The sequence below is a fragment of the Monodon monoceros genome, unplaced genomic scaffold (genome assembly GCF_005190385.1).
Source record: "Monodon monoceros isolate NGI ecotype Baffin Bay Population unplaced genomic scaffold, NGI_Narwhal_1 Super_Scaffold_6, whole genome shotgun sequence".
NCBI classification, from domain to species: Eukaryota; Metazoa; Chordata; class Mammalia; order Artiodactyla; family Monodontidae; genus Monodon; species Monodon monoceros.
In genome coordinates this window covers 6,336,033-6,360,225 of record NW_021703783.1, presented here as the reverse complement: position 1 = coordinate 6,360,225, position 24,193 = coordinate 6,336,033, and the positions used below count along the sequence as shown (strand labels likewise).

Sequence of the window (24,193 nt, the reverse complement as noted above, 5' to 3'; positions counted from 1 at the left end):
GCAGGGTTCCAGAAAGGGGAGGGAACTTCCAGAGGCGTGCTTCCTGTGCCGCAAGCTCGGGTCCGCTGTAGGCTGGGGGGAGAGTTTAGAACGGAACGCACTTCCGGTGCCCTTTCTCCCGCGAGCACCTGGGGCCGGACCCTCGTGTGGAGGGTGCGATCCGTAAACTGGAGAGCTGTAGAGGCGGGCCGGCACCCCCTTCGGACCACTGGTGCCGCCGGCCTCAGGACCGAACATGGCCCAGAACTTGAAGGACTTAGCGGGACGGCTGCCTTCCGGGCCCCGGGGCATGGGCACGGCGCTGAAGCTGCTGCTGGGGGCCGGCGCCGTGGCCTACGGCGTCCGCGAGTCGGTGTTCACCGGTGAGCAACCTCAGCCTGCCCTCCGGACTCCGCCCGACCCTTCCCGGACCCCTGCCCAGCCCCGCCAGGTCCCCGCGCTCACCCAGCCCCTCACCCCGCCCCACCAGAGGCTGGCACGTACTCTGAGCCCGGCCTGGGCTGACCCCTACCCCTCTCCCTGCAGTGGAAGGAGGGCACAGAGCCATTTTCTTTAATCGGATCGGAGGCGTGCAGCAGGACACCATTCTGGCCGAGGGCCTTCACTTCAGGTAATGGCGGGCAGAGCGGACTGACCCTGACCCTGACCCTTCACCCTTGAACGCCGACCCACCTATGGCTGTGGGAGGACTTTCAGCGGGATTCCGCGCCGCTCTTTACCCTCCTCACCCCATCTCCCAGAACAGTGCGTGCTGGCCACATCTTCAGGAGCACATACTGTTGTTCTCCGGAGGGAAAAGAGAATTTCTTTTTGACCGTGGTTAGTAAGAGGAGGAGCAGGCCAAGAAACACGTGGTGAAGGAAAACCGGACAAAACTAGGGAAACGGTAGTCTCCTAATCCCTGTCCCTGTTCCCTCCCCTCCAGGATCCCCTGGTTCCAGTACCCCATCATCTATGACATTCGCGCCAGACCCCGAAAAATTTCCTCCCCCACAGGCTCCAAAGGTAGGTCTGGGCACTGGGGTGCCACTGGCAGTAAACAAGGGAGCCTGGCCAGAGACTAGGCAAGATGGGAGTGTCAGATCTCTTCCGCCTTCGTTTCCACCTTTGCAAACAAGCTAAAATAAAGGTACCTGCTTCTGGAGTTCAAGCAGTACATTCTGGACACGCTGTGTGTTTGTACATTTTTCAACTGTTCCTCCCCCCTAACGTGAACTCGGTGAGAGCATTGTTTGTCTTTTGTCTTAGTCACTGCCTAGAACAAAGCTTTGTTTTAAAACCTTTCTTTTAATTCTTTGACTCATTAATCTACTGGTACGCTCTGTCCTGGGGAAACTTGGCTGCACTTTCCACTGGTGCACCTGTTCCCTCCTAGACCATTCACAGAAGCTGTGCCTTTGAGATTCCCCAGACCAACCCTTACACACACACACACGTTCACAATGAGGCAAGTAGCTCACCTGTAACGTACTGTTTTGCACGATTTTTAGTGCAGGTTGCTTAATATTCCCGAAACCCTGGGCCCTAAGAAATCAAGGATTCACAAAACACCATCTCTGTTCTCAAGTCCTCACAGTCTAGTTCAGGATTATGGTACAGCGTAACAGAGCCTAAAGTAGAGTAGCGAAAAGAAAGGTCAGCTTTACTGGAGGAGGGTTGTGGGTAGAGAAGACTTGACAGTGGACAAGGACGCATTTGGTCTGTGCCGAATCACTCTCCCCCCCGCGGGGCAGTTCCGGACCACAGGGCACTGCCCTGGGTAAAGAGAGAAGCCAGAGGAGAAAATGCTTGGGGAGGCAGGCTTTGCTAGGAAGCCAGCTGAGGCCCCCGTGGCCTTGCCCAGCCACTGCTAACCTCACGCTTAGACCTGCAGATGGTGAACATCTCCCTGCGGGTGCTGTCCAGACCCAACGCCGCGGAGCTTCCCAGCATGTACCAGCGCCTGGGGCTGGATTACGAGGAGCGCGTGTTGCCATCCATTGTCAACGAGGTGCTCAAGAGCGTGGTGGCCAAGTTCAACGCCTCCCAGCTGATCACCCAGCGGGCCCAGGTCTGGCTCTGGCTCCCATCACCATCTGCGTAGCATCAGCATTTCCGTCCTAGGCCCAGCGCACTGGGTGTTAGGAAAGGGTAGTGACCCGAGGTCCGTTGCCCCCAAAAAGCTGTGCAGATGGCCACCGTGGGAAACAAGGAGAGCCAAGATTGGAGCTCGATAGCAGTTAGTGTCGGGCTGCGTGGGAGAAAAGTGGTCCAGGCGTGCGTGTGGGGTTGGTACAGCATGGAGGAGTCAGCGTGACCCAAGTCCTTCCCAGCTCAACTGGCCTAACGAGGAACTAAGAAGGGGTTAGCGCACTTTCTGCGGTTCTCCGGAGATCCGGGATTCTGACGATCACAGAAGCACGCCTTCCTTTCAGTTCTCCAGTCCCCTCAACGCCCCTCTCTCCTCCCCCCGGCCCCCAGGTGTCCTTGTTGATCCGACGGGAGCTGACAGAGAGGGCCAAGGACTTCAGCCTCATACTGGATGACGTAGCCATCACTGAGCTAAGCTTTAGCCGAGAATACACAGCTGCTGTAGAAGCTAAACAAGTCGGTGAGTCGCAAGAGGAGTCAGGCAAGGGTTTCTGAGGAAGCAGGAGGAGGGATGGGGTTCCTGACACCTTGCATCTGTGACCCCGGCTCTCGCCCGCTACAGCCCAGCAGGAGGCCCAGCGGGCCCAGTTCTTGGTGGAAAAAGCGAAGCAGGAACAGCGGCAGAAGATCGTGCAGGCCGAGGGCGAGGCTGAGGCCGCCAAGATGATATCCTGCTGCAGGGCTCTCAGCCCAGCCCCCGGGACACTCTGCTCCCGTCCGGCCCTGTGGCTGGCTGATGACGCTAAGGCGAATGCGAGCCGTGCTCTCTGACCCCTGGGGGCTTGGGGTGCCGGGTGGGATCTGAAGTCTTCGTGGGGCAGCTGAGGCCTGGCTCCCCACTGTAAGGCAGATCAATAGCACTGCTGGCCTTGCCTCCATCTGTGCTGCTGCCTCCTGTTCCCGGCAGCGGTCTGCGAGGAGGCCTACAGGTAGGGGCAAAGCAGGGCTGGGCACGAGCCACCTGAGCGCAACCTTGGATCTGACAGCCCAGAGGACGGCTGAGTGAGCCGAGTCCTAGGGTGCGGCCCCAGCTGAGATCTGGCCTTGTGTGAACCCTTAACCCCACCCTGCTCACCTGGGAGAAGCTCTGGGCAAGAACCCAGGCTACATCAAGCTGCGCAAGATTCGGGCAGCCCAGAACATCTCCAAGACGGTGAGTGTGAGCTCAAGGCCGCCTTGAGGGGGGAAGGTGTTTCTACACATTGAAATGAGGGAATTAGGGTCTTGCGTGTTCGGATTTCTATTCAAACTGGCTTCTCTGACACTCCTCCTCCCATCAAAAATGGTGTCCCCTGGGCGCCCCTGACCTTTTGTTCATGCCTCTTGTGGACCTAATGCATCACAGTTGCTCGCTGCTCTGGATCCTTGTGTGAGCGCAGAAACCGTGGCTCTCACATCGCCACTTCCCTGTTCGTAACCCACACGTGTGTTCCACCAGTGGTTACTGAATTGCAAGGGTAGGAATCAAGGTCTTTTTTGCTTGGTACAAACATCCATCTTACTTTCTGCCCTGTAGATCGCCACATCACAGAATCGTGTCTATCTCACTGCTGACAACCTTGTGCTGAACCTACAGGATGAAAGTTTCACCCGGTGAGAGGCATGGCCTTCAGATGGGGTGTTGACACAGAACAAGGGCCGGAGTCTGGCCGCCTGGGCTCTGGAGCCTGTTACCAGCTTACTCGTGTGACCCTTGAAAACACCATGTCTCTGAACCAGTTAGAAAAGTGGGTGGTTGACAATTCCTAACTTGAATCTCACAGGATTGATTTTATGCGATCCAATGGGATTATTCACATAAAAAGCACTTTAATTGTAAGGTTTTAAGTGAAAAGTGGTAAAAGATGATACTGGCTGTTCTTCCTCGGGAGCTGCTCTGGGGCACGGAAGGATGCTGGGAAAGCAGGGGTGAGAAATGGCAGTGGCCAGGGAGCAAGTCTTCTTCCCAGAGCCTGAGATTGCCGGCTTCCAACATGCTTGTCTTTTTCTCTTGGGAGCGGAGGAGGGTTTAGAGTTGGGTGGGGCATGAAACTGTCAAGTCACATGTACCTTTCTCTTGTCTTTCTGTGTTCCCTGTTCATCTGGTGACCTGGCGTCCACAGGGGAAGGTAAGTTGATGGTGCATCCTTGTTTCTGTGGGGTCCTGCCTTTTCCCCACCACATCACCTTTCTCACCCCCCCACCCACACATTCAGGGAGGAGGGTAGTTGAGGAGGGAGTGGCCCGAGGTGCTCTGCCTCTCACAGGTATGTCCCGCCCCTAATAATGTCACCATCTGTCTCATTTCCACAGTGACAGCCTCATCAAGGGTAAGAAATGAACTGCTGAACAAGAACTCCACCCTCAGGGAGGAAGTGGATCTTTTCCTTCCCCGGTTTTTGAGGAGCCAGCTTGGGGCCCTACCCTGCCCCCACCGTCAAGTGATGGTCCCCTCTGCATCTGTCCTCCCAGCCCTTCTCGGGTGAACAAAGACTGACCATTTTCAGGGGAGTGACTTTCCTCCCTGTGTCGGCCAGAGGTGTTGGGACTGTGTGATTTCCTGCAGGGTTGGTTCCTCCCTCGTGGTCAGAAGCAACAACCACCACCCCAGAGATTCTCAATAAATGTTTATTACTTAATCCGAAGTCAAAGCCTCTGGTGTCTGAACTGGGCTGGGGAGGCACGCATGCGCACGCTCACACCGAGCACTCCTGGGTCCTTCTTCGTCTCTTCCAGCAGGGGGCGCGAGGACACCGGCCGGGGCAGGTAGGGAGAGCCGGGGCCTGCCGCTCTCACCCTGGAAGCCCTCAGAGCCGGATCCAGAACAGGACCCAGGGTGGGAACTGCGAGTCCTGGAGTCCGAGGCCAGCTGCACTCCCCACCCCACCCTCCTAAACCGCATCACCCCTTTGCTTACCAACATCTCCTTTTTTAAAGGCTGGAGCAGCTGTGGCTTTGCTGAGCTAGACCAAAAATCTCATGACCCCAACAGGAGCTGCTTCCTTGGTAACAGGGCTCCATGCAGCTGTGGGGAGACCACTTGTGCTCATCAGGGGGTTTACGGGTTCAGACGGCTGGCAAACCGTGTTGCCTGCTGCAGGCTACCCACACTTCAGTCTCTCAGTCAGGGCTCGACCTCTGGAGGTGGGCTCTTCACTCCCACAGCCCTGGGCCCCCAACGGGACAGGCGCCTCCTCCCTTCCCGGCGCCGCCCTCACTGAGGGTCGTCGGGCGGTAGAGAAACGAGGCCGCTGGCTGTGCCCACGTGCCACCCCAGCCGTGCCGGGGCGAAAGTGTAGGTAGGAATCCTGGAATTCTTAGTGGTGGGGTTAGAGGGCAGAGGGCCTGGGTTCACCTTCAGCTGCTTCGGTTTTTGAAGAAAGTAGATTAACTGTCCCCTGCTCTGCAGGTTGATTGTCATGAAAGGGACGGGGAGACCAAGCAGATGTGGCCGCCCCAGCCCTGAGGAACTGGAAGCCCAAGGTGAGAGGTGAATGAGCAGAACGAGTCCGCCCAAGTCCCATCCACATTTTATTTCCTTTGCATTCCCGAGGCAGGAAGAGGATGGAGATGCCCAGAGAACCAACGTGTTCCCAAGTCCCGCTGTGTCTCCGAGGCAGCCATTTTGTCTCCTCCCATTGTTTACTTTTCCTAGAGACTTAACCCCCCCTCCCCAAGGGTAAAGGTCAGAGATTGCTGGTCTGGAGGCCTCCGTGGTCTTCAGGGCTCCCTGAAGGTCATTGCCGAGGGCACCGGCCGGGGGCCATCTTTACCAGACAGTGTTAGGAGCTTCAACATTAGACCATCCAACACTGTGCTGGAAGATGGACCCAGAGCCGGCCACAGGCGTCCGGGCTGAAGCCGGCCGGTCGCTCCAAGGACCCTGGCCGCAGGCCAGCTGAGGTCTATTGAAAGTCTGCGAGCCAGTCCCCAGCTCAGGGTCAAGCTGTGGGTTCTGGGTCCTCCAGATGACAAATCTCACTGGGTTGGGGGAGGGGCTGGGGCCATTGTGTCCCTTCCGTGGGCAACCAGCCAACAGCCAATCGAGGGCCACCTCTTTCTCAGCACCCTCTGCTCAAGAGGAGGGGGCCTCCAGGGCTGGGGGAGGCTCGGGAGTGGGCGTCACGGCCAGCTGGGTGCTGGGGGCCCGGGGCGGTGGGCGTCGCTGGCACGGGGCAGGGGCCTCCATCATTACCCGGCAGTATTAGAGACTCTCAACCAGCACCCAAACACTGCTGGGTAAGACGGGGGCCCCCACCCCACCGCCCGGACGGGCCGGCAGTCCTCGCCCAGGCGCCCGGTGGAGCTGCGGAGCCCTGGCTCCCCTCCCCCACCGCCCGTGTCCCCGGGGACACTTCCGGGTGAGCCCGGCAGCCGTCACCAGGCCCATCCCGGGTTGCTGATCCACTGAGGCCGGGTCAAGGCTTCGGAAGCCCCCCGCCCATCTCTTCCCCGCCCTGAGCCCCCTCCCCGCCCCCCCAGCCTCTCCCTGCCCCCCAGGCACCAGCTCACCCCCCTCAGCAACCCCCCCCCGACCCCAGCAGTCCCTCGCTCAGCCCCAGGACCCCTCTCCCGCCGGCCTTTACCTGCCACCAGGCCGCCGGCCCCCCCAGGGAGCGAGGGCCGTGGAGAGGAGGAGGAATCGAGGCTCGGGATTCAAGGCCTAGAAGCCGCCCTGGCCTCCACTCTTCCTCCTTCCTTCTCGCCTGCCGGGCAGCGCAGGCCCCTACCTGGGCCCCGCCCGCCGCCCCTGCGCACAGGTGTGTCCTCCAGCCATAGGCTGCACCCCCCCGCTGCCTTAACCCCTTCCCTCCCAGCGCCAGCCGCAGGCGCCTCCTCTGAGGCCTGGTCACCCCGGCAGGCCCCGACCCTCGGACCCTCGGCCGTGGTCTCTCCTCTGCTCCGGGGCCCAGACCAAGGAGCCTGGTGTCGGAGGGACAGAGGGACGGGTTGTCTTTGCCCCCTTCGCCTTCCTCCTTGGCCTCGCCCCACGGCCACTCCCACCCCTGGCTAGCCCCTTCCCCCAGGCCCCTGCCCGAGAGCCTGAGGGCAGAGAGGGCTCAGCTCAGCAGGGACTGGGTTGTGCCCCTGCCCGGTGCCCACCTGTGTGGAGGGCAGGCGGGTCCCCCAGGGGCGCCTCTCTGTCCTCACCCTTAGTATTGGGGTGCCCGCCCCTCCCGCCAAGAGTCCCAAGCTGGCCAGGAGCGTCGGCACTGACCCGGCCGATTCAGGTTCTGAGCTGCTCTCCTGCAGCCCTGGCTCTGCTCTCCAGAGGGACCGGGCGCCCCGCCGGGCAGAGCTGCCCCTGGACCCACCTCACAGCCCTGGAGAGTCCAAGTCCCAGCCGCCGGGCAGTCAGCCCGAGGGCAGTGAGAGGGGATGGAACCCGCCTTTCTTTTGTGTGGCTCAAGCTGGGATAGAAAGGGCGTTGCTGGGAGAGGGGCCCTGAGGCCCACAGGTGATGCTCCACCTACGCACCCCCTGGAGGGCGATAGCTCCTGGGAGCTGAGCTGTGTCACCCAATCCCAGCTCTGCCTTCTCACTCCCTAACACCCCCACACCTTTGTTTGCGTCCTTCTTAATTCTTGTCTGTACTTATTCTATGTTTGTGGACTGTTTCTGGGTCTGCCTTCCCACCAGGACAGGAATTGTCGGGTTCACCATCATGCCCCAGCACTGCTCCAGTGCCTGGGACACAGGGACGCTCAATAAACAAAGTGTATGCTGAGTGAATGACCACCCAGCCTCAGCCGGCCCAGCAGCAGGGAGCCGGGCCTTCCCAAGTCAGACTCTCTCAGGCTCAACTCCCCAGGAGACTAGCATTATAATCAACATAAAGCCTTAACGCAAAGAAGGAATCATCGCTGTTGTCCACTGTGGACCCAGGGAAAGGAAGAGCGGACAAAAATAAAACTGAAACTCTGACCAAGGGCCTAAGGGCTCTTAGTAGCCCCAGAAAGGGAGGAGCATGGCGCTCCTTTGCACACCAGGTGCCCGGGGGAGGGAGGTTGGCCCTGGGCCTGTGTTAACTGGCCGTTGTTATCCATCTTCTTAGCTCCTGGATGTAGTAGTACGGGCCGGAGAATGTGGTTATGTCCCCCTCGGGGTGACCCTGGCTGCATCTCCAGGAATGCAGGCTCTGAGGCCAGAGGGCCTGAGTTAAAATAAAATCTTAGCTTCACCGCTCAATAGTCCTGTGGCCTTGAGCAAGTTATTTAATCTCTCTGTGTCCGTTTCTCCCACTGTAAAATAGGAATGATACAGGTACCTCGGTTCAATAACCACTTTTAGTCTTTTCAACAGCGCCTGACACACAGCAAGAGTGTAACGAATTTCATCATCCCTGATCTCAGTGATCTTCACGACCACCCTTGCAGGATCATCCTCCACTTTAAAGGGACGAGACGGCGGAACCTGACCCACACTCACACTCGTGTGTCAGACTGTGAAGGCCCAGCTTTCTGTGTCCACATGTAGCACTCCCTGCCCGCCTCCCCCTCCCGCCCAGGCACACAGAGTTAGAGACCCACACACAGTGACCTAGAGGCTTTATTTACAAGAGAAGGGCCGGGCCCTGCCAGGGGCCTTGCTGGGCTATATACAGGGGCTGGGAGAGGGAGGTGGGGACATGGCCATTTAAATTACAATGGAACGGGGGCCAGGCTCCGTGGTTCAGGCTCTGGGTCTTCCACTGGAGGCCTCTGCAGGGACGGGGCTGGGGCTGCAGAGACAGGGAAGGAAGGGATAAGAGGGGGTTGGACCTGGAGGGGGGACAAGACACAGGTCTGGTTGGGTTGGGAAGACAGGGTGAGGCCGCAGCCGCCCCGTCCATCCCAGGGAGAGCACCGAGCCTGGGGGCCCCTGAGGGCAGGCCAGGGAGGGGCCGTACCATGGCCGCCCCAGGACGGGCCCAGCTCACTTCCTCTTCAGGGAACCCTTGCTCTTCTCCTTGTCCGCCGACCGCTGCTTCTTCACCTTCTCGCCCTTCTTGTTCTTACTGTGCACGTTCTCATACACGTCCTCCTTGTGTCTGCAGGCGGGTGCGGGCAGTCAGGACACAGGGCAGGGGTCTCCCGAGGACACAGCCCTCGGGGCCACCCCCATCTCACAGGTGAGCAAACTGAGGCCAGGAGAACAAGGAGACCAGTCCTGACAGTGTCCTTATACTAGACTAGAAGCTCCTTTGGGGGCAGAGGCTCCATCTCACACATCAGCGCCTAGCACAGGCCCCACATGGAGGGCACTCAGGAGACACTTGTGAACACAGGTTGTAAGAACCAAGCTTGAACTTTAACCCGAACCTCCCTGGAAAGGACGGGTCGGGCTGGGGAAGAGAAAGGGGCAGACGCTGGGAGGTGGGAGGTGGGGCCACTCACTTGGAGGAGGTGCGGGCGGCCTTGGCATGGGCATTCTTCATGGCTGGGGGGTAGGTAATGTTCCCGTACTCCGACTCCCAGCCCTTCTGGGACTGTGGGAAGAAATGTGGTGGGAGGCCAGTGGTCCCAGCAGCACCGGGCAATGTCCACTGCCCCCCTCGGCCCCTCCAGGCCATGCCCTGCCCGCACCTGCATGACCTCCAGCTTCTTCTTGGTGGTTTCGATGAACTGGGCGATGGCCACGTAGATGAACTTGTACTGCGCCTCCGTCTGCACCATGCCCGAGCGCTGGGCCCGTACCATCTGGATCGTCTTCTGGATGTCGATGTCACAGTCCAGGCCTGGCAGGGAGGGCAGCTGGACGTCAGGCCCTGGGCAGAGGTGGTGGACACGGGGGGCCGCTCCCCCACCTGCCCCGCATCTCCCACAGGTCACCCTCACCCTTGGTGGAGATGCTCTCCATAAGCATGTCGATGACAATGATGGTGCCGGTGCGGCCAATGCCGGCGCTGCGGAGAGAAGGGGCACCATCAGAGGCCCAGCCTGCACTAGCCGGGAAGCGGCGGCAAGGCAGGGGGGGCCGGGGGCGGGGTGTCAGCACAGCACCGGCAGGGGCGGGGCTTAGGGAACCAGGCAGGGTCACTGGGAAGGTAGGCAGGGTGGAAGTCTGCCCAACTCTGCACCCGTGCTCATCACTCCAGCCAAGGGATCTGGGGGCAGAAGCTGGCTCTCAAGTGCTAAGACGCTGCTCCCCAGACACCCATCACTTTCCTTCCCAGCACCACACTCCACCGCCTGCTTCCACTCCTCACTCTGCCCCCCACCCCAGGAGATCTGGGACCCTGTTCCCCGACCACATCCTGCCTGCTCCCCTGGTACTCTGGGCCTCCCCGGCCCTCTCCCACAGCCTTGGCCCCAGCGAGGCTGCCCTCCTCGCCTCGGGAGCATCTTTCGGCAAGGCTCCATTTCCCTTTTTCTTCAGATCCTGATGGCAGGGCAAGGGCAGCGTCCAAGACAGCAGGCCTCGGGAGCCACCGGGCTCAGGCAACTTGGGGGAGCATCGCAGCAGGAAGTCTGCCTTCTCCCCACCCTCTGCTGCAACAGACCCCAGGCGCCTCAGGACCGCACACAGACCCCAGTCCCACCCCCTCGGCTAGGCCAGTCAGGCCAATGCCCCGAGTTGCACTGTCTAATTTCAAACCCAGATTGTCAAAAATAACACCCCCTCACCCACTTCCTTCCTGTAACGTCTAAATTAAGGCCATGGGGATTTCAAGAAGGGGGGGGGCATGGCCTGGAGGCAGAGTCCCTGAGGCAGCACGTGGGGGGCGCCTCCAGACGCAGCCCCCCGGCCCTGCCCCAGGACGCGCAATTGCTGGTGGGGCAGAAGGAGGAAGCCCCAGCCCTCACGGCCCCGGGGTCACGTGGAGGGAGCTGGAAGGGAACAGGACAGAGCAGATTCCTATTTCCCCATTCCCTGCCTGACATGAGTTATTAAAGCATTAACAGTTCCCATTCTTGGGCATTTACAGTATTCCAGACACAGTGAGAGGGTCTCACACTCACAACAACCCTATAAGACCCTGATTTTACGGACAAGAATCCGGGGGTCAGAGAAGGGAAGTCCTTTGCCCAAGATCACACAGCCGGTGAGTGGAGGAGCTGGAATTTTGAGCAGCAAGTCTGTCCAGGACCCCGTGCCTGCTGCCTCCCATCCCCCTCAGGCCTGATGGGACACTTGCTCCTCCTTGCTGACCCCTCAGCTTCCCACCTTAGTAGGAATGGGGTCTCATGATCATGAACATGAGGGTCTCCAGTGGAGCCAGTGGTGCATAAGCCCAAGGGCTGAGTTGGGGGCACTGGCGGGAAGGGAGAGATAGGTTGCAGCAATGAAGAAGCCTCAGCCTGCCGCCAGGGCTGCAGATGGAAAAGAGAAGGGATGGGGAGCTACACCAACCCCAAGGAGAAATACCAGAAACACCGGCTGGGTAGGCGCTTCTGAGAAAACAGGAGTGACCAGGACCTGGGTCTACCGTGAGCCCTGCTCCAGGCTCCCCCACTGACCAGCGGTGACCTGGCAAGAGGCTGGGCCTGTTTCCTCATCTGTATGCGGCAGGGTTGGACTAGATGCTACATCCAGGGAAGTCTCTGAGGAAGCCCCCCCCACCAGGCACAGGATCAAACAATGGGCTTGGTTCAAGCTTAAGTTCCACCCATGGGTCTGGAGTCATCAGAGAACCCAGGGGCTTCCCTGGTGGTCCGGAGGTTAAGACTTCTCACTCCCAATGCAGGAGGCGCGGGTCCCATCCCTGGTGCGGGGACTGAGGCCCCACACGCCACACGGCACGGCCAAAACGAAACAAAAACAGTATCAGGGAACCCAGAAGAGGTGGAGGCCAGGGGAGGCGTCAGATGAGTTAATATGTAAATTGCTTACAAGTGCACGTGGCACTTGGCAGTACTCACTTGCCAGCTACTACTTTGATTATTATTATTAATAATAATAACATCATCATCCTTCTTATTCTCACCTGCAGTGCACGATGACGGGCCCTGCGTGAGGCAGACTTTCCTGCCGCTGGTTGATCTGGTCCAGGAAGCTGAGGACACCCCCAGGCTCGCTGGGGACCCCGTGGTCAGGCCAGCTCAGGTACTGGTAGTGCCAGATCTCCCGAACCAGGTCCCCCTGGGTTAAGGACATAGTCAGTGCCCCCTGCTCCCACGCATGGCCTCATTCGACCCAACCAAAGAGAAGAGGTGTGAGGAGGGCCCCGGGCATGGGGCAGGGGCAGGGGCCACTCACATTGTCCAGCGGGGAGACCTGTAAGGTGCGGAGTTTGTACTCAGCTGCGTCGTGTTCCCTGCAGTTGGTTACAGCGTAGAGTCCATAAACGTGCTGAGTGCCCACCTCTGGCCAGTATGGGACACATTTGTTCTGAAAAGGGAGGGTGAAGGTGGGGACTGAGGCCTGTGCCCACCTCGAGCAGGGCCTGAGTCCCTGGCGCTTGCCCCGTCAGCATCCGATGGATGAACAGATTAAATGGCCAAGAGTCAGAGACACAGGGCCTGGCTCGGCCTCTTACAGGTGGTGAGACCTCACCAGCCACTTAACAAGTCATTCAGTGCACGTTGGCTGGCACACGCGCTGAACCTGAAGCTGTGCAAACCGGGCTGGAGTTAGACACAAGTAAGACGCAGCCTATGCCCCTGTGCCTACAGGAGCTCACAGAGAGATAGGTAAGTGGGGAACCAGAGCCGCTGAGGAGCCGGGGGGAGGGAGAGACTAATCCTCCCTCTTGGGAACGGAGGAAATCAGGGACAGCTTCACGGAGGAGGGAGCATTTGAGCTGGGTCTTCACAAAACGAGGAGTCGGGCTCCCCTGGTGGCACAGTGGTTAAGAATCCACCTGCCAATGCAGGGAACACGGGTTCGAGCCCTGGTCCGGGAAGATCCCACATGCCGCGGAGCAACTAAGCCCGTGCGCCACAGCTACTGAGCCTGCGCTCTAGAGCCCGCGAGCCACAACTACTGAGTCCACGAGCCACAACTACTGCAGCCCGCGTGCCTAGAGCCCGTGCTCCGCAACAAAGAGAAGCCACTGCAATGAGAAGCCCGCACACTGCAACGAAGAGTAGCCCCCGCTCGCTGCAACTAGAGAAAGCCCACACGCAGCAACGAAGAACCAACGCAACCGAAAAGAAAGAAAGAAAGAAAGAAAGAAAGGAAAAAAGAAAAAGCGAGGAGTCTGTGAGGCAGAGAGAGTGCAGAGCCAGGAAGTCAGTCCCTAGCGGAAATGAGCTCGTGCAGAGGCATGGAAACCTTAGGGACCCTGGCCGGTCAGAGGCAGCGAGGGCTGGAGGGCAGCCACCAGGCCTGAGCGCCAGGTCCGGCAGTGTGACTGCTCTGAAGGCAGCTGGGAGCCATGGCAGGGTTCTCAGAGGGAGCAGCCTGGTGCAGTGTGTGCTCTGCACGGGTCATGGCCACTCCACTGCAGAGGGTGCCGTGGGAAGGGGGCAGCCTGCAGGCAGGGAGGTAGCTTGCCTGTGGCGTGAGGGTTTGGGGCTGATTCCAGACAGTATTATGAGGCCAAGAGAACAGGAAGGGCTGCTGCCCAGAGCGGAACAGAGGGACACTTTAAGGAAAGAGGCCACTGGAAATCTGGGTCTGGTGGTCAGAGGAGCCCAGGGTGGGAAGTGGGGATGCGGGAGTCAGCGTGTACCCAGACCTCGTGCCTCAGTTTCCCAACAAGGTAGGACCCTTGCCCTCCGAGGTGCCCCAAGTCTCTTTGGCTTAATGGTGGCAGACGACTACTGGGGGGCTCGCGGCGCGTGGCTCGGCTTACCCGGCCCTTCTCCACCTCCCGGGTGGTCATGACGACGACACGGGTGTTCTCCTGCCACACCATCTGCCAGAAGTCGTTGACTGTGGCCTCCAGGCAGCCCTGGCTGGCGATGTAGGTCTTAGCATTCTCATCAGGGCCTAGCAGCTGGTTCTGGACGCGGGTGCAGAGACACGCAGGACTGTGAGCCCCTCGCACCCCTGCCACACTCAGCCACCCAAGGCAACAGCTCTGGCTTCACCCGTGCATGTTTGGACCCAGCCCCCCCCACGAACGGGGGTCCCCAGGGCCCAGCCCCCCCTCCCCCATGACCGCCGGGCACACCCACCTTGACGTAGTTGGCGTTAATGTAGTCGGACCCAGGGATGTTACTGTCGCGTCCCTGCAGGACCACTCGGCTGTGGTCGACTGGGAGCGAGCAGAGAGGAAGCAAGAAAGGCGTGGGTCAGACCCTTCCTGAGTTTCCAGGCCTTTCCTGCCCAGAAGCCACGAGCTCTCAGAGCCCTGCGGGCAGGCAGGGATGGGGGATCTGTATGGGGGGAGGGATCTGTGTGGGGTGGGGCTGGAGGTTTCAGAGGAAGAAGGGGGTGGGGGTGGGGTGCCGGAGGCCCCTCTGGGAGGAGCAGAGGCTTTTTGGAGGAGGGGAGGCTATTGTGGGTGGAGAGGGGTCCCCCCTTGAGCTGGGGGAAGAGACCCTCTGAGATGGGGCGAGGCCAGCTGGCGGAAGGGGAGTCTCCTGGGTGAATGGATGGGGGAGGGCTGGAGGCTGCCCAGGGATACGGCACTCACACGGAAGGATGTTCTTGTAACGGTTCTTGCTCTTGTTTTCTGGCCGCTGCCCTTCCAGCCGCTGGTGCAAGTTCTTCACCTCCTGCTTCTGCAGACTCTGTGGGGCAAGAGGGGGAAATGGAGCCCCAGGCCCTGGAGAAGGGCCGTCCACGGGTGGTGAGGATGTGGGGCAGATCAGTGTAAGGGGTGGGGAGAGAGGGGACGGGGTCTGCCTGGGACCCCAGGCCCTTTGCCCTGCTGGTCCCCTCACACACCTCAAACTCCTCCCAGAAGCCAGCCTTGGCTGTGTCCTCCGACTCCTGCTTCTTGTTCAGCTCCAAGACCCGGCTCTCAATGTCAGCTGCGTTCACCCTCGTGGCGTAGTACGGCTGGGGCGAGGGAGGGCGAGAAGTCAGCCGCTTCTAGAGCTCAGAAGCTCAGGGGAAGGAAGGAGGCAGCCTGGCCCACCCCTCACCTGCCGCAGGTAGACGAAGGCGCCCGAGGCCTCCTCGATCCCCGTCCTCTTGAAATGCTCCACCAGGTCCGTGAGGCTGTCGAAGGTCTCCGAACCGCCCACTGTGTAGCGTCCACCCTGAGGGGGGCCGAGTCAGGCCACCTCTCAGGACCCGAGTCTCCCTCCCTGGACCCCCCAGCCTCAGACCGAAGGCCGGGCTGACCCTCCCCACAGGCAACGCTGGCGCACAGATGGACCCCCAGCAGGATGCCGCCCCACTACCCAGATGCCTTACCTCACACATGACCTTGATATGGGTGACTCTGAGCGGGGAGTCCGGCCCAGCCTTGGGCTGGTCGCTGAGCACGGACAGCACAAAATCTCCAGGCTGGCTGAGACTTTCACGCACGAGAAAAGTCCAGGGCTCACCCTTGGCCTGCAGCAGTGTCTCTGCCTGCCCTCCAGACATGTGGCCATGGTACCACCTAGAGAAGACAGCACCCAGGGAGGTGAGACCGAGGCCAGGGGCAGGTGCTGGGTAGACATTCACGGAGGGGGCAGGGAAACCGGGCACCTGCCACGTGCAGGCACTCTGCTATATGCTTTCAAACCCACCACCATCACAAAAATGCTGAGAGGTAGATACTACCCATTCTGCAGATGAAGAAACTGAGGCAGGCACACTGGCCCAAGGCCCTTGCCGATAAGAGGCGAGCCTCAGGACTTCTAAGCAGGCCCACCTCTGAAAGTTTAAGACAAAGGCAGACAGGCAGGCCATATCCAGAATACTTGGAGGGGAGAAATCCAGGAAGGGTCTCCATGAAAGACAGGGCTGGGCTAGGGGAACAAATGCAGAGGCCAAACCACAGAGAGTGCTGGGGATGGGAGAGACGGAAGTCACAAGGGAGGCATAATGGGGAGAAGTCCCCCAGGGGGGCCGGGAAGGCAGACAACCCCGCTGGGTAAGAGTGGTTTGGGGGCTCTGGGGTGCCTGGGATGATGTCACTGAACGAGCTGTTAGAGGGGCTCAGAGGGGCTCAGAGGGGCAGAAAGCAGAACTAGGACCTTTCCCCAAAGCACACCCCCTTCCCAGGAGGAAACTGTAGCCCCGCAATGCCCAGCCCCACAGGAAACCACGTGATGGAAAAAACACAAAACTCCTTCTGGGGAGAGAGTGAGAAGTGAGGTTGTGAGGTTTCCTCAGCCCAGGGACCAGGGGAGGGGGGGCATTTTCCAACCGCAGGAACGGGGAGAAAGAGGGAGGGGGCCAGTCTGTCCCACCCCATCTCACTCCTGCCCCAAGGAGACTGCAGCTCAGAGACTTCCAGAGTCTCCTGCCCTGTCCAGGACCCCCTGGGCCACCCCATCCCATCACTCGGGGATAGGCCAGGTCCCCAGGGCTATGGAGAGGGGGCTAACCCGCTTCCCCCAGGCCCCAGGATGAGGAAGTTTCCATGCAAATGTCAGGCTGACCACAGGGGAGAGCTAGCCAGTGAGGGGACAAATGCAAATTCCCGCAGAGGGGGTGGGGCAGCTGCGAGAGAACACAAGTGGAGGTTGGAGAAAGAGCCTCCTCCACACACTCCCAGGGTCAAGGGTGAGCCCAGGCCTCCTGGCACGGGTAACCAAAAGGGCCTGGTAACCAAAAGGGCCTCTTAGAGTCAGCCGCCCTGGTCTTGATTCCCTCGATCTTCGGTCCTCGACTTCTCCCAGCCCCAGTTGGAACCCAGGCCTCAGGCCCCTCCCCGGGGGTCTGCTCAGCTCCATCCCTCTTCCAGCTCCACCCTCTTCCTGCAGCAGCCAGCAGGGCAGATCCTGGCCAGGATGAGGAGGAAGCCAGGACATGAAGAGCTCAAGAGAGTCTGGGTGGAAAATCCCCATGAATGTTGCAGGTGGGGTGCAGGAAAAGGGCAAGAAAGGGCAGCCACCAGCAAGGTCATCAATGTGGCTTCCCTCCTAGAAGAGGTAGCTTCACAGGAAGGGGATCAGTGGCTTCATGTTCACGGGAAAGAGGTCTCCAGGGGTGGGCCCCAGGGCCTTTATCTCAGCCTCATCCAGGGCTAAGTTTCAATCACTGACTTGAAAAAAATATGAATGCACACTGGGAGGCATGCATGTCAGAGAGACTGAAAGCGGACAGAATCAAAGTTCAGAATCATTTCAACAGTCGATACACAAATACAGGACAAGGGCAAGTTGACTTGGCCCTAGGAGTGTGAAAAAAAAAAAAACCCAGAGTTGTTCAGCTGCCCTTCCCCTCAGTAGGAGCTGTCATGGAGATGAAGCTATAAAATGAGCCACCATGTCCCGCTGAGTGCTAGGGTCCCATCACCCTCCACCCGTGCACTGGGGAGATTGCATGGGAAGCAGCCAACCCAGTTTTGGGGACCACATCTTTGGAGCCAGAAAGATGCCTGGAGTACCCTGTGCCCAGGTACTAGGCCCCTTACGCACCCATCACACAGTTTTCAATGATCCGGGTTCTGGTCAAGGGACTCGTCCAGCTCCACCCAGCCCAAGAGGGCAGACCCGTCCTCACGGGTTGCTGAGATGAGGCACTAAGTGTCCTCATAAACGCTGGCCCCTACGCTCTTCCTCAACATCAGCCTGTCCCTGTATTAACCCCTGCTGGGGAGGGAACAGTTACAGGAGGGCAGATTCTGTTCCAGGTAAGAAAAAGTTCTTTCTAACAACAGAGCCAGACTGCTGGGAACACAGCCACGAGGAGTGGCCTCTCGGGCACTAGTAGAGCCTGCGCTGCTGGCAGACAGGGACCCTGGAGAAGGGCGAGGCGACCTTCTGTTGCTTCCTCAGGGGCTGATGGAAAGGGGCCCCAGGATCACATGGAGGGAAGAGGCCCCACAGAGCCCTGAGAAGGAGGGGGGGGCGGGGGCGGGGGGGAGGGGCACTTGGGGTGGAGGCCAGCGCACCTCTCCGTGGGCTGGGCCAGGGCGCGAAGCCCCTCACCTCTCACTGGTGGGGTCCGAGCAGTTCAGCGGGTACTTGAGGTGGATGATGGTGCCGTCGCGGTCCTGCAGGACGCCCTGCTGCTGCGTGTAGTACTCCACCAGCTCCGTCAGCGTCGCGAACTTCTCCCCTCCATACAGGTCGTAGAAATCCCCCGAGTTCTGGATCCGAATGTGGGTCACCTGATCCCCCACCCTGCAGGGCACCGGGCGGAGGTGAGGCCGGTGGATGCGAGAGCGGAGGTGGGGACGGCGTGGGGGATGGGCGGGGGTCCTGGGCAGGGAGCGCACACGGGGGCGGGGTGGACACACACGGGGCCGGGGCGTGCTGGGGCCTGGGCAACCAGAGTGAGAGGCCAAGTCCTGGCCCCGGCTAGAGCCTCGGGCCACCCACCTGACGGAGAGGGAGAAGTCGCCCTGGTTCTTGCGACTGGGCCGAGCCAGGAAGCTCCCGTTGACCCCTCGGCCCTTGAGCAGGGTCTCGGCATCCAGCCCACTGAGGTCTCGGTGAAACCACCTGGGAGGCCAGGAGGGCAGTGAGGAGAGGGCCCTGGGGCACCCCACCTCCTGCCTACCCAGGGTCCCCGGCCCTTACCTCACCATCCTGGGGGTGCCCGGGGGGAAGGGGGTGCAGGCAACAGGGTGGAGCTGCTGAGTCCGGGCAGGTGGAGAACGCTGGGGCTAAGCCTCCCGAGGCTCTCAGCACCCAGGTCACCTCACCACTGCGGTCCTGGTTCTGGGGCTGCCACTCCACTGGCCTGGGGCAGCCGGCAGGGCGGGGACAGGAAGGGGCGCGGCCGACCCCTTGGGGGAACTCACTGTACTTCTCGTTTTAGAGCAGAGTGGGGAGAAGCTGCGCAGGGTGGCAGTGGGCGCGGGGGGGCCCACTTCCCACACGCCTGCCATCAAAGGCCTCGGGAGCGAGGCCCTCCACACATGGGGGGACACCCGAGTAAGGACACACGTGCGCCTGGCGCACTCCGGGCGCAGATCATGCTCGGCACGTGGGAAGCCGCCCAGTCACGCGCCGTCTACTCCTGCTCCGCCAGCCACTTCCACGCAGCCTTCCCTGGTCCACGCCACCGATGATGGTGACGGTGGCAACTGTCACTAATGGAGTCTGTATGCCAGGCACTGTCCTGTATGATATTTACATGCCTTATCTGATGTGTCATCACCATAGCCCCATGAAGCAGGTACCTTCGTTATCCCCATTTTCCAGACAAGGAACCTGGGGCTCAGGGCGTGTAGGGAGCTCGCCCAGGGTCACACAGTCAGTAAGTGGCGGTGCCAGGATGCAAACCAGACGGCCTGGTTCCAAAGCCGGCGATTTTAGCTACTGCATGCCAGGCCTCAGGGCTTCAAAGAACAGAGGTTGGAGCTGTACTCCAATAAAAAAATAAAGAGCTGGGGCTTCCCTGGTGGCGCAGTGGTTAAGAATCCGCCTGCCAATGCAGGGGACACGGGTCCGAGCCCTGGTCTGGGAAGATCCCGCATGCTGCAGAGCCACTAAGCCCGTGCGCCACAACTACTGAGCCTGTGTTCTAGAGCCCGCGAGCCACAACTACTGAGCCCACATGCCACAACTACTGAAGCCCGCGCGCCTAGAGCCCGTGCTCTGCAACAAGAGAAGACACCGCAGTGAGAAGCCCGCGCACCGCAACAAAGAGTAGCCCCCGCTCGCCGCAACTAGAGAAAGCCCGCGCGCAGCAACGAAGACCCAAGGCAGCCAAAAACAAATAAATAAAATAAAATAATTAAAAATAAATTTAAAAAAAAATGACTCCATCTTGCAATGCAGGGGACACCAGTTCGATCCCTGGTTGGGGAACTAAGATCCCACATGCCACGCGTGGCACAACGAGAGAGAAGCCCGCACGCGCACCGCTGCTTAAGCGAAGAGCCCGCACGCCCCAACTAAATCCTGACGCAGCCAAAAAATAAATAAATAAATAATTTAAAAAGTAAAATAAAAGCTAAAAGATAAAGAACAGAGGTTGGGAGACTCTTCCATTAGGGTCGCAGTGGGAGGGGGAGACTCCGTAATTGCCAAGGCCAGGAAGATGCCTACAGAGGGATGCCCTCCCCTCCCTTGACACACATAGCTGAAGGGTGCCCTGGGGCAGAGGGATAGACAGAATGACCCCTATGCCCTGTCCAACTTGCACCTTCTCTGCTTCTTGTCCTCAGGCTTTGGCCCATCCACCTGGCCCCAACCCTGCAGTCAGGTAAGGAGCAGACCTAGGGAAGCAGGTGTGGGCGGAGCCACCAGCCCCCATGGGTGCGTCCACCCTATGCCTGAGCTGTAGGTTCTTGCCAAGGGGGTCTGGTCTGAATCCACTGGAGTTCAGGACTCTGACCAGAGGCCTGTCTCCTGGGACTGGGGCTGGGGGCGCAGGGCCTTCCAGGGATTATTCTCAGGGCCGGTTGACCTGGAGAGGCCCTAAACACTAAAAGCTTGCCATGCTCCCTGTAATTCCAAATACAAACCAAAGCAAGAGGAAAGAAGCCCAACAAAACAGACGCAAGAAACTCCTGTTGGTGGCTTCCCTGGGGAGGGGGACCAGGTGGCTGGAGGAGAGGGCTGGGAGGGACCTTTCCTTCTCCCTTCCACCTTTTTGAAGGTTGTATCACGGGCAGGTATTACCTTTATAAAAATAAGTAAACTGACTGGGAGATGGCAATTCCTGGGACACTTCTGGGGTACTGGGTATGCTCTACATCGCGATCTGGGTGGTGTATACACGGATGGAATAAATGTGATGTTCAGTATTCATGCACATGACGTATGCTGTGCCTCAAAAAATAAGGAAAATAAATAACAAAGTGCTCAAGCCCAACAAAAGTCTATTGTCTTATGTTGGCTACTTTATCATTTTTTGAACATCAATTTCCCCCCCACCCCAAGAAGGGCTTCTTTTTTCCACCTCTTTCTGGGGCCCTGGGAGCCTTGCTTGGTCTGTTTATTGCATGGCCTAACACTGACTCCCTCCAGTCTTGGACAGCCGCCCTGAAAGACCACGAACTCACCCCCACAGAAGGGGGCAGGAAGGAGGTGGACATCGCCTTCTCCACCACAGGGGGTCCGCTGCCAGTCTGGCTCACCTCCAAGGGGTCAAAACTTAGCACCATGCCTCGCACAGAGTATGTGTCCAATAACCAAGCTCATCCGGACCCGTGCACATACTTGGTCACAAGCCCAGGTCCGGTCCTACACGTGCACACCCTACTTGTCATATACAGATGAGTATACACACACACGCACACACACAAGCACACAAGCGTCCACTTATGCACACACAGCCCCACTACGTACACCTCACCATATCCATGTCTATCTACGCATGTACCTGGCTGGGTGCAAGCACCCACATGTGGACACCACATCCTGACCACACACGAAGCTGCAGGTCCGTGCTCGACACTAAACACTCCCTGCACCCTGGCCACAAACCACTCTCCTTCTGGAGCTTGTACACCACTTGGTGGACAGAAACTAACTAGGAACCCAGAAACTCCTGACCACGGAAGAAGCAGGAATTTCTCTGAAGGGGGTCAAGCCAGAAGACAGGCAGACACCAGGATGAGATGTACTGTCTCTGCTGTCCTCTGGCACGAAAATAAATAAGAAGCACCTCCCTTCCCTTGACATAAGTGCTCCGGAGTTCACAGAGCACTTGCACACACACACACAATCCCATTTGGGCCTCAGACATCCCTGTGATGTAGGAGTTATTTTTCTGAATTTTTTTTTAAGGGAGGAAAACAGGCTCAAGGAAGCTGACAGTTACAAAAGTAAGGGTCTACTAATTCCGAAGTGAAAATTATTCACTTGGAAAGCAAGGAAATAAAGGTAGAGATGAAGATCAAGGGGGATGCAGAAAGACAGGCAGTCTGGAAGAGCAAAGAAGGTGAAATAATATCTAGAAAGTTCTTGAAGTTCCCTGAGCCTCAGTATCCCTACCTGATAAATGAGCTTAACAATATTTCCCAAATACTGATACAAAAGACCAATATGAAGTAAGTTTTTGGCACGAACACCTTCTATGTGACATTATTAATCCACATGCCAACATTATTTAGTAGGTCTCATTAGCCCAATTTTAGAAACAAAAACTAAGCCTCAGAGAAGTAACTTGCCCAAGGTCACAAGCTAGTAAGGGGAAGGCAACAAACCAAGGCTGTCTGATGTGAGGCCACTGCCCTTCCCACCACACCGGCCACTGCTGGAGGAGGCAGGGCACTGGCACAGTCCATGATGAGGCCACAGGGGCCGGCACTCCTGCAAGGCAGGATCTGCAAAGGCACCCGGGTGGCAGGCACAGGACCCACTGGAGCAGCGCTGGGTGTGAGCAGGGCACTGTGGCTGAGCTGAGCTGCTCTCAGAGGCTGGGACCCATGGCAGAGGGTCTCACAGGGGCAGGCTGGGGACCCAAGGGAGGACTCTGTCCCAGGAGAGGCCTTGCCAACCACGTGGTAGGAAAACGACCGAGGCGGGAGTGCGGAAGGGATCAGGGATCAGGCAACTCAATCAAAACCTTGACATCAGGGCTGAAGGAGACAAGGTGTGCACTGGGGGAGGCAGGGCCCACCCCAGGGCAGATGTCAGTGTGAGAAGCAAGAACCTGCAGGACTCGGGGGTGACCAACCCATCAACTCACCAACATGCCAAGCAGGTCCTCACTGTAGCATCCAAACTCCAGCAAGGCCTGGTCTGTCCCGGCCCTCCCCACTGGCCTGCTCTGCTGCAGGCACTGTCCTTTAGTTTGTTCTCACAGCAGGGCCTTTGCACTGGCCATTCCCTCCGCCCAGGGGCACTGGAGCCTGGCTCCCCCTCCAGGTCGCAGCTCCTGTGTCACCTCCTCAGGAAAGCCCTCCCTGCCCGCTCCAGCCAGTGACGCCACTGGCACCGCAGTCACTTACTAGCACGTGAAGCTGTTTCATTTTCTGGGTAACACTTCTGAGAACCTGCAATTATCCTACTTAGTGGGTTCCTTGGGCAGTCTGTCACCTTCCACTGGAGTGAGTGAAGCTCCGTGAGAGCAGGGACCATGTCTCTCTTGTTTGCTACAGTATTGGCAGCACCTTAAAAAGCACCTGGCGTATAATAGATGCTCAACAGGTATCTGTTGAATGAATTGATGCAGAGGAGTGAAGGGAAACTGAAGGAAATCTGAATGAAGGATACTGGGAAGTTTAGTGGGAACAGGGGAGCCTTCTCAGATTTGCCTTTCAGACGTGTAATGTTTCATTCAGGTGACATGGGCTCCCCAGGGGGACAGATCCTAAGCAGATGGCAGAAGCAGGGGACCAGAGGATGAAGGGAGAAATGCAATGGTGAGAAAAAATATGCATCTGTCAGGGAGAAAGTGCTAGAGAAGGGGGGGTGGTGCAGAGGGCTACGAATGAGCCCGGAGTTCCTGACATCTTTCGGGGAAGCGGACCCAGGGCAGGGGGCAGAGGCAGGTCGCACTCGTGGTCACACACCTGTCAGGAGTGAGCAGGAATACTGCCCCTCCCTCCCAAATGAACAGAGGACCATGATACGCAAGCAGAGCAGGGGACTTACCCATGGGACAGCATTTCCCGAGAGGGGTAGGGAGTCACAGGCAGATGGCCACAGGGGGCGGGGCTGAGCCCGAGCCGCAGTCGTGCAGTGGCCCAGGGTGAGGAAGAACACTCAGAACTCAGCCACTTTCCTCTCGATGCTGCCCGCCAGGCCAAGATGCCACAGGGACAAGCCCCTGGACTTAATAAACCCGGAAAAGGGACAGGTGGGGAGGGGCTGGCCTTAGACCGCCCACAGCAGCTGGCTTCTCTCTCTAGCCCCACGCCGCGGTCCAGCGCCGCCGGCCTGTGCCCCGCCTCCTTCCCTGGGGAAGGGAGGAGCCACCTGGAGCTCCACCTGGCGCTCCGGCCGACGGAGCGGAGGGAAGATGGGTTCTGCGGGCAGAGACCAGGAAGTAACCCTGGCCAAGGGAGCACCAACCAATGGGGGAGCCTCCCAGCACACAGAAGCCAAGGGGCCTCAGGAAAAGCCCAGGAAGCCCCACTCCTCAGAGGCGGGGCTGCCTGTGCAGGGCCCCCCAACCCAGGGCGTTGAGGGGCCGGCCCCTCCCACTCTGCCCCGGAGCTGGTTGGGCCCAGCAGGAGCACAGGGAGGACCTGGACAGGAAGATG

General features: G+C 59.1%; 2 protein-coding genes and 1 non-coding gene across 7 annotated transcripts; 2 read left to right on the top strand and 1 right to left on the bottom strand.

Moving 5' to 3' along the window:
* Positions 1-32: 32 nt before the first annotated feature.
* On the top strand, positions 33-4,754 carry PHB2 (prohibitin 2). The gene is made up of 10 exons (XM_029204872.1): positions 33-362; positions 526-610; positions 926-1,005; positions 1,866-2,050; positions 2,461-2,590; positions 2,693-2,796; positions 3,206-3,283; positions 3,647-3,723; positions 4,233-4,238; positions 4,423-4,754. Exons 1-10 carry the CDS (start codon positions 236-238, stop codon positions 4,448-4,450), a joined length of 900 nt encoding a protein of 299 aa, XP_029060705.1. The 5' UTR covers positions 33-235; the 3' UTR covers positions 4,451-4,754.
* On the top strand, positions 2,860-3,115 carry LOC114886283. The gene has a single exon (XR_003791290.1). It is a non-coding gene; the product is annotated as a small nucleolar RNA U89 (small nucleolar RNA).
* A 3,886-nt stretch (positions 4,755-8,640) lies between the features above and the next one.
* PTPN6 (protein tyrosine phosphatase non-receptor type 6) lies at positions 8,641-23,753 on the bottom strand. Of its 5 annotated transcripts, none has more exons than XM_029205636.1 (17): positions 23,583-23,744; positions 18,609-18,617; positions 18,408-18,530; positions 18,015-18,209; positions 15,343-15,532; positions 15,069-15,185; positions 14,869-14,982; positions 14,615-14,711; positions 14,154-14,233; positions 13,829-13,978; positions 12,289-12,420; positions 12,017-12,171; positions 9,927-9,994; positions 9,675-9,826; positions 9,486-9,577; positions 8,999-9,139; positions 8,641-8,870 (listed from the first exon to the last, which is right to left on the bottom strand). In XM_029205636.1, exons 1-16 carry the CDS (start codon positions 23,594-23,596, stop codon positions 9,025-9,027), a joined length of 1,803 nt encoding a protein of 600 aa, XP_029061469.1. In that variant the 5' UTR covers positions 23,597-23,744; the 3' UTR covers positions 8,641-8,870; positions 8,999-9,024. The 5 variants fall into 5 exon arrangements, with proteins under 5 accessions (XP_029061469.1, XP_029061466.1, XP_029061470.1 ...); XM_029205633.1 differs by having other exon boundaries at positions 8,641-8,830; positions 23,583-23,611; XM_029205637.1 differs by lacking the exon at positions 18,609-18,617 and having other exon boundaries at positions 8,641-8,830; positions 23,583-23,753.
* Positions 23,754-24,193: the final 440 nt, after the last annotated feature.

Bases quoted from the DNA above. Each gene is read 5' to 3' on its own strand.
- PHB2 (XM_029204872.1), top strand. From the start codon at position 236: ATGGCCCAGAACTTGAAGGACTTAGCGGGACGGCTGCCTTCCGGGCCC. The intron at 1,006-1,865 runs GTAGGTCTGGGC...CCTCACGCTTAG, and splicing joins CTCCCCCACAGGCTCCAAAG to ACCTGCAGATGGTGAACATC. The intron at 2,797-3,205 runs ATATCCTGCTGC...CACCCTGCTCAC, and splicing joins AGGCTGAGGCCGCCAAGATG to CTGGGAGAAGCTCTGGGCAA.
- PTPN6 (XM_029205634.1), bottom strand. The intron at 14,234-14,614 runs GTGAGTGCCGTA...GCTCGCTCCCAG, and splicing joins TTACAAGAACATCCTTCCGT to TCGACCACAGCCGAGTGGTC. The intron at 9,140-9,485 runs GTGAGTGGCCCC...ACCCGCCTGCAG, and splicing joins GCCGCCCGCACCTCCTCCAA to ACACAAGGAGGACGTGTATG.